General features: G+C 38.5%; 1 protein-coding gene across 2 annotated transcripts in view; it reads left to right on the top strand.

Annotated features, from left to right (window-relative positions):
- DCBLD2 (discoidin, CUB and LCCL domain containing 2) overlaps positions 1 to 14,703 on the top strand; it is a 94,413-nt gene that overhangs the window by 69,916 nt on the left and 9,794 nt on the right. For both annotated transcript variants that reach the window (XM_062206776.1, XM_062206772.1), the window contains exons 5-12: positions 1,279 to 1,351; positions 1,653 to 1,786; positions 3,821 to 3,861; positions 5,046 to 5,261; positions 5,977 to 6,101; positions 12,234 to 12,384; positions 13,188 to 13,274; positions 13,409 to 13,534. In XM_062206776.1, coding sequence (XP_062062760.1) covers positions 1,279 to 1,351; positions 1,653 to 1,786; positions 3,821 to 3,861; positions 5,046 to 5,261; positions 5,977 to 6,101; positions 12,234 to 12,384; positions 13,188 to 13,274; positions 13,409 to 13,534 — 953 coding nt within the window. The remainder of the gene's footprint in view (positions 1 to 1,278; positions 1,352 to 1,652; positions 1,787 to 3,820; positions 3,862 to 5,045; positions 5,262 to 5,976; positions 6,102 to 12,233; positions 12,385 to 13,187; positions 13,275 to 13,408; positions 13,535 to 14,703) is intronic.

The raw sequence follows: 14,703 nt of genomic DNA, 5'->3' as shown, positions 1-14,703 counted from the left end.
GCCCTGGTGTTAAGTCTCCTATGCCATCTGGGTTTGTGTAGTACACTCAGTGATGTCCACACAATGATGAATTTGTCTAAGGATTAATTTCTGCGAATATATCTCCCTTGTTAAGAGACACAAAAACATGACTTTGTGTTGAGTAGATGAGTGAGCAAATGAATAAAGGAATGAATGCCAGGCTTCTTTTAATGCAACTGCAATTTGATCAATAGAAGGTTGGTAGAATGTACTATCACTTATCTACAGAGTAGAATATCACACAGCTATTAAATATAATGAATAGATCTTACATTGTTTGTCCAAAAATAGAATATCATGTAGCTATTAGGTATAACGAATAGATGATCTTAAAGTGGAAATATGTCTACCATTCATTATGAAGTAAATAAAACAACTGCAAAATGAGAAAAATTTTGTAAATAACACAGGTGAAAAAGTGTTAGCATGTGTAATGATGATAATGTCTTTTAGTGTAGACTCACCCAAAGCAAAAGTTGTAAGAGTTTAGGAGTCAGTGTTTTTCACAAAAAGAAATAAGTACACATTATTTTATATGGACTTCACGCAGTCATGTTTGAAACTGCATACTAGGGAATGAGCATTTAACCTAATGATCAAAATGCCTGTGTCTCATAGTATTGTACCTGGGTTCAGTTCCCAGCTCTAGCCCCTGACTTGAGCTTTCTACTGTGCAGACCCTGGGGAGGCAACAGTGATGATTCATATAATTGGTTCCCTGCCACCACATGGAACTTGTATTGCCTTTGTGCTTATATTTGGAGCAATAGAAAAATATCTGAAAAGTCTTTTTAGGAGTGTTAGTTACTGGGGTCGGCGCTGTGGCATAGTAGGTTAAGTCTCTACCTGCGGTGCTGGTATCCCATATGGGTGCTGGTTCAAGTCATCTGCTCCACTTCTGATCCAGCTACCTACTGATGGCCTGGGAAAGCAGTGGAGGGTGGCCTAAGTGCTTGGGCCCTGCACCCATGCAGGAGACCTGGAAGAAGCCCCTGGTTCCTGGCTTCAGATCACCCAGCCCCAGCCATTTGGGAAGTGAACCAGTGGATGGAAAACCTCTCTCTGTGTCTCTCCCTCTCTCTGTAGCTCTGCCTCTCAAATAAACAAATCTTAAAACAAAAAAAAAAATGTTAGTTATTTCAGGGTTGTGATATTATAGTATTTGCATTGAGCTGAGGAATACATATGAATGTGTCTTGATGTTTTTCCCTAGAAAGTACACCCTAATATAACCTTTCACTTGTTTTCATTCCACAGCAAGTACTGCCCAGCTGGTTGTCTGCTTCCTTTTGCTGAGATATCTGGAACAATCCCTCATGGATACAGAGATGTGAGTTGCAGAGAGACTTATTTTAATGTTATAACTTTAAAGAAAAGTAAACTCCAGAACAGTGAGACATGTATCTATTGTATATATATAATCTTGCTTTTAGAAATTATTTCTTTTTAGCAACATGTAATGCTTTATTCTTTCTCTTCTGCTAAAATTCTGTTCTGTTAGAGCACCAGTACTATATATTTATGAGAAAACTGCCCAAATCCACAGAAGTCTTGAGGAAAGTAGAAGTATTTTCTTTCTTAATTAGGCAAAGATAATTAAAACCTAATCTTTTGTTTTTCCCTTCCCCAAGTCCTCGCCACTGTGCATGGCTGGTGTGCATGCAGGAGTAGTGTCAAATATTTTGGGCGGCCAAATCAGCGTGGTAATCAGCAAAGGTATCCCGTACTATGAAAGTTCTCTGGCTAACAATGTCACATCTGTGGTGTAAGTACCTTTGCTGTTTCTAGTAAGCATGCTGAATAGGAGTGGGCTAGGGACTGGCTGGATCTCAGAAGTGTCACTGTTAATGGGGCTCAGGGAAAAACCTTTATGCAAAAAGCACTCAGATTGGTGTGTTCTCAATATTTGAGTAGTTTGAAGTGTACAGGCAGTGTTGTACTAGTTTTTAGTTCTGCCTCAAAAAAAGATAGTCATTTGGAAGGGTGGCTTTTTTTTTTTTCCTAAGTGTTGGAAACTCTGGAGTAAGAGTCTAAAAGTTTTCTGCTGCATCCCATTTTATTTTAAAGATCAGAAGCTGTAAGTGCCCTGTTCCTTATAGCCCGTGTAGTCCAGGATGGACTGAGGATAATTGAAATATTTTGAATTATAAATTAAATGTTGACATAATGTTGACATAAAATAGGTAATATTATTATGAATCTCTCTCATTCTGGAAGAATGTTTTAAGAAGCTATTTTCATAGTATTGACAGTGTTCTGCTTTACAAAACAAGGACCAGACATCAAAAGCAAAAGTTGAAACATTAGCTAGAAATGCAGTATTAGCTAAGAGATGTTTAAAACTCTGCATCTTAGGTATGCTTCCTCCTGTGAACAGTTCTAGGCCTCAGTGAAACCAGCTTCCCTCCGGGGGCCCTCGGCCAGTTTTCACCTGGAACGCGAGTGTGTGGCCCACGAGCCAGACTTTCTAGAGCAGGGGGCAGCAAACACTTCCTGTGAAGATCCACCTAGGAAGCACTGCAGGCTCCCTGGGCCACGTGGTTCTGTCCCTCTCTTTGTATTGTATTCACAGCTCCTCGACCGTGTAAAAATCACGCTCGGCTCACTGGCTGTGCAGAACTGGCCTTGTGCCTGGGCTGCTGTTCGCCCTTCCCTAGCACGGAGCCAGCTACCTTTCCTTCATTGGGTTCCTTCTCTGTGCTTTATGCAGATGCTGTCATTCCTTTCCCCTTCCCTGCCTTTGGAAAGAGTCTGTGGAGGGGGGATGAATTCTGCCTTTCATACTTGAAAAAAAAATAAGCACAGGATGTAATAGTTTGAATGCTGTGTAGAGGCCGAAGATTGAACTGGAGGTTTTATTCCTGCAAGTTCAAGGGAGTCCTTTGGCTTGCCATCTGGTGAAGTCTTCACTTGGCTCACTGGTCCATTCTCTGCTCACCTATTCTGTCCACTGCTTGGAAATGCAAATGCAATGCTGGATTCTAATATTAAAGGTCATTCTCAGACATGTTGGTTTCCCCTTTTTTAAAAATAGTGCAGTCTGTTAGTAACCAATTTTTTTTTTTTTTATGTTTACCCCAGGAAGCTTGAGCCTCATTCTCAGAGTTTTATACCATTTAGTGTACTTGAACAAAAAGCTAAAGTTTTACAGTCAATACATTTCATGAAAAATAAATAAGTGCATATTATTGTGTATGGATATATTGACACAGTCATGTATGAAACTGGGGACTAGGGAGCAAGCTTTCAGCCTGCTAGTGAAGATTCCTGCCTACAACTCTTGACTCCAGCCTCCTGCTGATGCAAACCCTAGGAGGCGTTCATGGTTGCTCAAGTCATTGGGTCCCTGGCACCAATGGGGGAGACCTTGATTGTAATCCTGGCTCCCAGCTTCCGCTTCAGCCCAACTCCATCTCTTTCAGGCAGGAGTAAACCCCTAGATGGGAGCAAGGTCTGCCTCTCCACCCCACCCTTTTGTTTCTGTCTGTCTCTCATGCCTCTCAAGTTTTAAAAAGGAGAAAGAAACTGGATACTAGATGTTTATAGAGAAAATTGTTTATGCAGATTTCAAAACTTGCTTTGCTTAGAAATGAGACTTTTTTCCTAGAAACAATACTAGTTGCCTAATTTTTAGCCATGGAATCACACTAGGTCTTTAAATGGTACAGAAAAAAGCAAACTTTCACCATGGTTTTAGTCTTAATGAGGTTGGAGAAGTCATGTGTTATGTGTGTGTCACCAAAAAAAAAAAAAAAAAAAAAAAAAACAAAAAAACAAAAAACACTTCTCTCTGTTTCAGGGGACACTTATCTACAAGTCTTTTTACATTTAAGACAAGTGGTAAGTCTTTTGTGGACTTTATAACTTAATGTAGTTTGTTAAATTGATAATTGTTATACACTCTATAGCAGGCACTGTGTCAATTACTGACTTTTTGTACTATTGCTCTTAAACATCCTAGTAACACAAAGTGGTACCTATTAAAATGATAGAGGCTGGTGGTATGGTGCCATGGTTTAAACTGCTTCTTGAGACATTAGCATCTCCCAGCAACAATTAGAGTCCCGTCTGCTCTGGTACTGATCCAAGTTGCTGCTGTTGTGGGAAGGCAGTGGGAGTTGGCCCAAGTACTTGGGCCCTGCCACCTATGCAGGAGATCTGGATGGAGATCTGTGTTCTCGGCTTGGGCCTGGCCCTGTTGGGCTATTGCATCCATTTGAGGAGTGAACCAGAAGATAGAAGATTCTGTCCCCCATCCCTCACCTATCCCTATCTCTCTCTCTCTCTCTCTCTCTCTCTCTCATTTTGCCTTTCAAATAAATCTTAAAAAAATAGAATAAATTGGGAGTTTCATACTATTGTAGATAGATTATATAAGCAAGCAAGGTTCCTTAGAAAAGATGACTGATAGGAAGAAGTAACTGAACAGGAAATATTTACTGAGTAACTTCTCTTACTTGCTTAGGCGCTGTTCTGGTGCTCGTGACTCGACAGTGAACAATATAACACCTGCCTTCCTGGAACTTACCTTTTGGTAGTGAGAGTGACAAGCAATGAGTAAATGAATTGTTGTCTATAGCACACTGTTCACAGCATGATAAGAAGATGTAGGGGAATAGGCAAGGAAGGAAGACAGGACGTGCAAGGGTACTGGTTTGAAGTTTTAAGTAGGGTCTGGAAAAACCTCACTGAGAAGGTAACAAATAAACAAACCCTGAAAGAGATAAGTGGGGTAAGGAGTTACTCTTTTATCTGGAAAGAGTATCCCAGGGAGAGGATCTTGTACCTGCATTAAATTAAAAGTTATTGCTCATTTGCTCATTGGTGAATGTTTACAGGTTTCCTAATGATACACAAAAATATAACATCCAAGAAACACTGTCCTGGTATTGAAATTTCTATTACAGTGTTTTACTAGCACAGCACATGTTAATTAAAGATGCAGTAGAAAGCTTGCAAGGAGCAAGTCCATTAAGTTTTGAATTTATATCTAGAAACCAAGTTTACTTTCTGCTTTGTTTCAGGTTGTTATGGCACACTGGGGATGGAATCTGGTGTGATTGCTGATCCCCAAGTAACAGCCTCGTCTGTGCTGGAGTGGACTGACCACACAGGGCAGGAGAACAGCTGGAAACCTGAAAAGGCCAGGCTGAAGAAACCTGGACCCCCTTGGGCTGCTTTTGCCACTGATGAATATCAGTGGTTACAAGTAGATCTGAATAAGGAAAAGAAGATAACAGGTTAAGAAACATAATTTCCTGGAACCATTTATGATACTCTTATTACTTGCAAACCTGTTGACATCTAAGATTTTCATGGAAAATTCAATTACATGGTTTCCAATTTTATTGCTTGGTGTTAATATCACTGGAGAAAGTTTTATAAAGCATGGCAGAGGAAAGGAGGTGGTATTTAATTCTTAATAGTTTTTCACTTTCATTCTTTCAAGGGTGTGTTTCAGTGAAAAGTGGTCTTGAAACACACAAAATAACCATCTCTTAGAGTCATTGAAATTTATGTTCATGGGGTCCATTTTAAGTGCTATAAATAACTAATTCTCCACATGTGCTGAGCATAAATTTAATTTAGGGAAACTTAGCAAATGGTGTGAATAATTGGTTGGGAATGGTTTTGTTAAAAGATTTATTTTGCTTTGGTACTGAAAATAATACCAATAATCATTTTTAATCTTTCACTCCCGGAAATTTATTCTTAGGAATTAAAATATATTTTATAGTGATATGAACACAAGTTGCCAGAACACAATAGTGCTTTCTTATGTGCACCCATACCTCTTTCTATCTCTACAAGAACACAAAGCCATGATGATGAAAACTTGCACAGAGGTGCGGAAATGAGCTGCTGGCAGAAATGTCTGAACAATGCCCTCAGTTGTTTATGCTTGGCTGCTGAGTTAGACCATGTGTTCTGATGAGAACAACTCTTCATTCCCAGGCATTATAACCACTGGATCTACTATGGTGGAGCACAATTACTATGTGTCTGCCTATAAAATTCTGTACAGCGATGATGGGCAGAAATGGACTGTGTATAGAGAGCCTGGTGTGGAACAGGATAAGGTAAATGATTATCGAGGTGTTTTTAAAAAGTATGTTCAAAAATGACTCCTTGCCAAAAGTGTAAAGGTGTGTGAAAATTCAATAGTTTTGTCTTACACTGCCCTCTTCTGGTCATTTTAGGTAGCGTTAGTTAATTATAAAATTGGTCTAAAACTCTATCCGTTTTGGTGCTTGTTAGCAAAAAGCTCTGAACATGCTAGAATGAGCCAGACTTGTCAGTAAGGGGTGGATGGTAGCAGAATGAATTTCATCCATTTGTTTATTCCATTCACCCAGGCTCCTGGTCCATGACCCACCACAAGGATCTTTAAGTGAAGAAGTCCCTGTCCCTAAGGAAAATAGATAACCTCCCACATAGAATTGAAACTATGAACACGTTTTTTTCCATGAGTCTTCCGTATGATTTTGGCTCCAATTATATAATATTTTCATTTTATATCATCCATATGATTTGCTAATATATCTTCAGTTACCACTTTTATCATCTACTTCAAAAGTCTCCAGGGACTCCATTTCATAGAGATCTAAGTACTTACTCACGGCCTTCTTTTCTGTCTTCTACTTGATATCACATTAACTTTGTCTTTGATGAACCCTCTGCCTGTTGAAGTGAACAGCACACTGTCACCATCCTCTGCTTAATGCCCCAAACCTGCCCACTCTACTCCTGGTACATCTGTTTCTTCAGTAACATTTATTATACTTGTGAAATAGAATTAAATTTTAATAATTACCTATGTCTATATATATTTTAAAGATTTTATTTATTTGAAAGGAAGTGTTACAGAGAAGCAGAAGCAGAGAGAGATGTCTTCCATCCACTGGGTCACAACTCAGATGGCTGCAATGACTGGAGCTGCACCTGTCAAAAGCCAGGAGCCAGGCACCTCCTCCAGGTCTCCCGCATGGGTTCAGGGGCCCAAGGACTTGGACCATCTTGTATTACTTTCCCAGGCCATAGCAGAGAGCTAGATCAGAATTGGAGTAGCCTGGTCTCGTACTGGTGCCCATATGGGATGCCCGCAACTGCAAGTGGCGGCTTTACCCACTATGCCACAGCGCCAGCTCCAATGCCTATATTATATAGATTTCTAACAGCATTGAATTATATTTCTGAAAAAGACCTTTTTACCTTCATTTTTGAAAGATAATTTCACTGGGTATAGAATTCTAGGTTGACTATTTTTTCTTTCCATACATTAAATATATTGATCCATTGTTTTCTGCCTTGCATTGGTGAAAATTCTGCCATTCTTATCCTTAATTCTGTTCCCTGATAAATAATTTATCTTTTTTTCTTTGCTTATGAGATTTTTTTATTGTTTATTTTAAGTAGTTTGATTATGATGATGTGTTTTTCTATAGTTTTCTTCATGTTTCTTCTGCTTTGGGCTCTTTGAGCTTCTTTCTTCATCAAATTTAAAAAAGTATTGGCTTGGAACCAGCACTGTGGCATACATAATAGATAAAGCTGCCTCCCATGATCCCATACGGGCACCAGTTCAAGTCCCAGGTGCTCCACTGCCTATCCCGCTCCCTGCTAATGGTCTGGATAAAAACAGTAGAAGATGGTGCAAATGCTGTGCTCCACAACCCACCTGGGAGACCTGGATGAGGCTCCTGGCTCCTGGCCCAGCACTACCTGTTGCGGCTGGCCGGGAAGTGAACCAGCAAATGGAAGATATTCTGTCTGTCTGTCTGTCTCTCTCTCTCTCCCCCCTCCCTCTCCCCGTGTTCTCTCTCTCTCTCTCTCTCTCTCTCCATGTTCTCTCTCTCTCTCTCTCTCTCTCCATGTGTGTGTGTCTCCCTCTCTTTGTAACTCTGACATTCAGAATCAGTCTTCTAAAAAAGTAGACTTTTTCCTTTAAATGTTGCCCCTTCCAAATCTAACTTTATAACTATTATCCTTGAAGATGTCTCAACATTTCAGATGCTCTTACCTTTTTTCCTTCAGTTTTTTTCACTCTTTATGTTTTAGTTGAGAACAGTTCTGTGTTTTTTTTGTTTGCTTTCAATATTCTGTGATGTCTAATCAGCTGTTAATATTACGAGTATATTTTTATCCTAGGTGTTGTGCTTTTCCCCTTTAGATTTTCATATGTGAACATGCCTTCTATGTCTCCCCTTTACATGCTTTTTTCTGTTGCTGAAAAAATACTGAATACAGCTTTTTAAATGTCCTTATCTACCAATTTTTATCATCTGTTATATCTGGGACTTTGCTTATTGGTTGATAATGAATCATTTTGTATGCCTGGTAACTTTTGATTGGATACCAAATATTGTAGATTGTACATGACGTGGTGCTGGGTTTTTATTGTTTCCTTAGATGTCTTTGAGCTTTCATCTGGGATGCTTTTAAGGTGTTTGGAAACAATTTGATGTTTTCAAGGCTTGCTTTCAAGCATTATTAGGTCCTGAGCAAGCTTTCATTCTAATTTTTCCCCACCACTGAACCCTTTCTCTTCTAAATACTCAACCTAGTGTCCCATGTATTATGAGGATTTCCCATTCTATCTGTTGGGATGTCAAGTGTTCCTAAGTCCTGTGTTGCCCCAAGAATTGTTCTGTTGGCCCCTTCCAGTGGTTCTTTTCCTGATAAGTTTTTTTCTTTACATGCACTTGAAGACTTAAGGAGAAACTTCTTATCCTGGAATTAACTCTGTTTCTCTTCACTCCTGAATCCTGCCTTACAAATTCTAGATGCCTCATTGGCCTTTCGATCTCTGGTCTGTGTCTCCTCCACTCAGTGAGACCACCAGGCTTTGTCAGGGGCCCCTTTCCCCGAACTGTGATCTGCCCACTCTCTCCAGGTTGTACTGGAGCTATATAGTAAGGCCAACCTCATGTGGTCCCTTGTTTCACTGATGATTGCCCTATACTTTGAGTTGTCCATTCTCTGAGAACCATTGTGTCATGGATTTTATCCAGCTTTTCAGATGTTTAAGGCTACAAGATAAGTGCAGTCCCTGTTAATGGGCAGAAAGTCCTGATATTGAATTATATGAAATCATAATTATGTGAAATAATATTCCTTCACTTAACATTTATCCATCTGCTCTGTCATTTACCCCTAACTTTAGTAACTGGTGAATTCATTATCACAGCTTTTCTAAGCTTGCACATGGATGTGTGTGTGCACATGTGTACAAATGGAGACTTTTAAATAGTTTTGTTTTTAGAATATTCATATATACATTTATATATGTTCATGTATATATGGAAAGCAAGTTAAATCTATGTCTATATGTATAAATCTATAGATAGATTTTGATTGATTTTACTTGTTGCTAATGTCTTTCTTTTTTTTTTTTTTTTTTTTAATTTTTTTTGACAGGCAGAGTGGACAGTAGAGGGAGACAGAGAGAAAGGTCTTCCTTTTTGCCCTTGGTTCACCCTCCAATGGCCGCCGCGATAGGCTTGCTGCGGCCGGCGCACCGCGCTGATCCGATGGCAGGAGCCAGGTGCTTCTCCTGGTCTCCCATTGGGTGCAGGGCCCAAGAACTTGGGCCATCCTCCACTGCACTCCCTGGCCACAGCAGAGAGCTGGCCTGGAAGAGGGGCAACCGGAACAGGATCGGTGCCCCGACCGGGACTAGAACCTGGTGTGCCGGCGCCACAAGGCAGAGGATTAGCCTACTGAGCCACGGCGCCGGCATATATGTCTTTCTAATATTATGCCGTATTTGTGTGTGCTGATATCCAATTGAATCTAAGTTCCCTGAAAGTTGGGATTGACTTACATGTTCATTTTTATACTCATGACACCTTGCAAACCTCTCTGTATACAGGTATGGCTCAACTATGACAAATGTTTTTCACTCAATTTTAGTAAAGTATAGGAAGACCTTAATAATAGTTTTCTTAAGTCCTAAAATGATATTTCACTATTGTTTCTGTTCTATTAATATAATAAAACCACAAAAATACATTTATTTAATTTCAGAGTAATATCTTAAAAACCAGGGAAGCTTGTTAGTGTGGAAATTTTTATAACTTCAAAGCATAACTTTTAGAATGTGAAGGATATTAACACATCTTTTGAGGTTTATAACCTAATGCCACATGAATCAACCACGAAGAAGTAACCATAAAATTTAAAGATAACTTGATTAAGGAATTAAACATTTAATTGTTCTCAGTTGATTTTTATTTAAAAAAAAAAAAACAACCTACTTTGATTTTAGGCAAGTATCTACTTATAAATGGCCTTTAGAAGCTGGTTGATTTGGACTGAGAGAACAAGTAGGGCACTCTAGCTGTGTGGAGTACTGTTCTTAAGCCAGCAGGCCCAGATTCAAGTCACTCACATCATCAACTAGCTGTGTATTTTCTGAGTCACAGTTTCCTGTGCCCTGCCTATGTTGTCATCAGGAGCATCTGACTTAATTACATGAAAATGCTTTGCAAATAATTGAGCTAGTCTAGTGTAAGATATTATTGTTTGCTTGAAATAGTTGGAGGAATGAGATAGTTTAAGGAATGAGGTAGGTAGTCACTTGAAATATAGTTTTACCCAAGGTTTACTGTTTGTTGGTATGTAGTTATGAACATTACTAGGCACAGGGCAGTGTTTCAAAGTCTCTCTTCTAGCTTATAAAGATGGATAGTTCTGCATACATTGTTACAGACTTACTTTTAAGGATACATTTTAAAAACTTGCCATGGGACCCCAAAATCCCATTAAGCTGGGTGGTAAAAATGCCATCTTAAGTGTTAAAATGATCATATTAAATGGTAAAGTGAGCATATAGGATTAAATATTAGAGTGATCATATAAATAGGATCAAGTGTCTGGTAATAACAATAGATAGAATTAAAAAGGAGAGAATGTTCCAACATTGGAAGCAGTTCACAAGGCAGACTCATAGAATGACAGTCGCTTTAAGTACCACTCTGACCTCAGAATCTGTCCTTTAAGGCATCCTGGTCTGGCTGAAAAGCCCATGGGAGCATTTCAGGCATGGAAAGCCAGGACACTGTGGCAAAAATGTTCTACATGAAGGATCTCTGTGAGACCCAGCAAAAGAAGTGGCCATCAAAGAAGGATGTACTTTTCTTTGAAGGAAGGAGAGAACTTCCGCTTTACTTATGGCCTTGTCTAAATACTGACAGAGTTCGTGGATTCAAAAGGCTTCCATAGCCTAGGCAGCTCATGTCAAGAGCCTTGGGTGGTCACTGAAGTCACACATAAGAGTGTTAATTGTTAAATGAACAACAGGAGTCACTGTGCACTTACTTCCCATGCAGGACTTCTGTCCTCAGTGAGTTGTATTATGAGAGTTAACTGTAAAACTGGTTCTCAGATGTGTGTGTGTGTGTGTGTGTAAATTGTTGAAATCTTTACTTAGTATAGAGTTGGTCTTCTGTGTACAAAGTTAATTGAAAATCTTAATGGAGAATGAGTCGGACTGCGAAGGAGAGAGAGAAGGAAGAGGGGTGGGAGGGTGGGTATGGTGGGAAGAATCACCATATTCCTCAAGTTGTACTTAAAAAATTTGTATTCCTTAAATAAAAGGTTTCGTTGGGGGGAAAACACTTAAAAAACAGTCTCTGTTCTGATTTACACAGCAACAAGTAGAGAACATGGAGATTTGTAATGTGGGGACTGTCTTATGCAGTTCATCCAGTAGGTGGAGACATGTATCTGTTATGTGTTTAGTATATGTTCACTTTCTGTCTTTATTGAAAAAACTATGAAAAGTAAATGAGCAAAGCATTTCCTCTAAGACCTTGTATGATGAAGGGTGTTTCACTTTGAAAATAAAGTGAATACATCGAAGTAGTTTGTCAATTCCACAAGACCAGAGTTGATTTATAAATACAGTAAACTCTCTCACTGCAGTTGAAATCTTTTTCCCAGATTGCCAAGTTAGCACTCTTGATAAATTCCTAAATCATCAACATTTCTATACTCAGTATTTTCCTTTTATAAATTTTTAATAAAGAATATACAGCTTCTTAATAGCTTTTCCCAGTTGTGATTAATATTTCTTAGATATTAATTCTAGTTGTTGTAGTACTTTACAAATGTTATTTAAGGCCCAGAGCAAAAACAAAGCCATGTTTAAGTGGAATGATTAACCTTCATCTCTATTGATGTAAAGTACCATTTTTTTGTTTTTTTTATAGATATTTCAAGGAAACAAAGATTATCACCAGGATGTACGTAATAACTTTTTGCCACCAATTATTGCACGTTTTATTAGAGTGAATCCTACCCAGTGGCAGCAGAAAATTGCCATGAAAATGGAGTTGCTTGGATGTCAGTTTATTCCTAAAGGTAAAGAGACAGTGTGTTTAAGACATGTTGTTTAGACTGGATTGTGAATTTAAAATGGTTTTGTTGTTCTCAGAGGAAGTAATTGATAATAATGTGTTTTCGTGTTAAAATTCTAGTTGAGATATCTTCTTAAAGGACATTTTAAGAAAAGCTACCCTAACCAAAGTTGCAGTCAGAATGGTTTTCAAAATAAGCTGAAGAAAAAGAAATAGCATCATTTGTGAGAAACTGCTCTCCAAATCTAGCTTCAATCATAATTTTTAATCAGTTCTCATGGGCTATACTATTTTTTTCAAATAAGAACCAAAGATTATAACAGCAACATTAGCCAAAAAGTGCCTAACTTTGAAGAAATTAAAAGTAGAAATAATTTTGACCGATATTACAGAGTATATTAATAAGCTGGTTTCTGTTATCCCCCAAACTAGCAGCGCTTGACAGGCCTTCAGAAATATTGGCTAGCAAATTTATAAGTGATGATTGATACATAGTCCAATAAAACAATTTCCTGATTAAAAAAAAAAAATATTGGCCAGTTCAGTTGAGCGTAATATCAAATTGTGGTGCCATCTTTATAACTTTGGAGTCAACATCATTCTTGTCACCATTTGTCTCCTTTAATTTAAAAACAGAATGCCTGGTCTATTTGTGCATTTAATGTGGAGTAGAATATTTATCTCTGTAAGGGTTATAAGAACTCTGCAGAATTACATTGGTAAGGAAATGCAGAAGACATTTGGCATCACCATCTGTAACATGATTTTTAAAAGCAGAATGTAAATGTCTGTAAACCATTTTTCAAGGTCGACCTCCAAAACTTACTCAACCTCCACCTCCTCGGAACAGCAATGACCTCAAAAACACCACATTGCCTCCAAAAATAGCCAAAGGTAATGCCTCCTTTTTAATGTGAGAATCTGGTATTGCCTGGATTTGTAATCAGAAATACATTAAAAGCATTATAAAACAGCCATCTGAAGTTGGTGCAGATAAAAGAATAAAGAGTTCTTAAATTTTTTTCAAGGTCGTGCCCCCAAATTTACTCAACCACTCCAACCTCGAAGTAGCAATGAATTACCTGCAGAGACAGAACAAACCACTGCTACTCCTGATATCAAAAATACCACGGTAACTCCAAATGTAACCAAAGGTATGCAGGTGCAAAAATGGACACCCATTACCTAGTAGGATTTTGTTGTTTCTAACTTAAGTTTTCAGGACTATTTCCTCAGTTTCATGTCTTCCAACTGTATTTTTTTCCACGTATAGCCAAAAAATTTGACTTCCTTCCTTCCTTGGGGAAAAGGCTGAGTGTGTTGATCTGAATTCCATTCTCAGGTGCCACGTGGAATTGTCCTTTCAATATTTAGAGCTGGCAGCTATGCTGTAGGTATCCTCTTGTGATTATTTTTTCCCTGCTAACTAAGTGCATTGAGTCTGATTCTTAGAAATTTTTAGAAACACTCAAATCATAGCAGGAACCAAAATTTTCCCCACCCCCACCCCAATTATTTGTTAAATTTCTGAATAGGAAACTTGATGGCAAAAAGGGAAAAAAAGGAACTTTTGGTAGAAACTAAAACATTTTACAATGTACTCTGCATTAATGTACTCATTAAAAGTTTACAGATTATAATTTTTTAGATTTTTAAATACAAATATATTAGAATTTACTTTCAGATTTATTAACAATGTTTAGTGGTTATACTTTTTTCTGTAATATTTTTATGATATATATTCATCCTTCGTCATGTGCAGAAAATGTTTCCCCAGTTTATCATTTCTCCTTCAGTTTTATTTTGGTGACTAAAACCACTGACGGGGCCAGCACTGTGGCATAGAGTTAAGCCTCTTCCTGCAGTGCCAATATATCATATGTACACCAGTTCACATCACAGCTGCTCCACTTCTAATCTAGCTCCCCTGCTACTGTGCACCTGAGAAAGCAGTGGAAGATGACCCAAGGCTTCAGGCCCCTGCACTCCTGTGGGAGACTCAGATAAAGCTTCTGGCTCCTGGCTTCAGCCTGGCCCAGCCCTAACTATTGCAGCCATTTAGAGAGTGAACCAGTGGATGGAAGATTGATTTTCTCATTCTCACTTTTTCTCTCTCTCCCTCCTCCTCTTCTCCTTCTGCCTCCTTCCCTCTCTGTATCTCTGCCTTTCAGAAAATAAATAAACCTTAAAAAAAAAAAAAAAGCACTGGCCATTCAGTAGACAGGTGGAATGAATATAATGAACATCCAAGTATCTGTGAAAGCTTCTGCCATTACCAGTTCGGTTTTGTTTCACAAATAATAGTCAAGGTATTTTTTGTAAT

This window comes from Lepus europaeus, chromosome 2 (genome assembly GCF_033115175.1).
Source record: "Lepus europaeus isolate LE1 chromosome 2, mLepTim1.pri, whole genome shotgun sequence".
NCBI classification, from domain to species: domain Eukaryota; kingdom Metazoa; phylum Chordata; class Mammalia; order Lagomorpha; family Leporidae; genus Lepus; species Lepus europaeus.
This window is presented reverse-complemented; position numbering and strand designations above follow the sequence as displayed.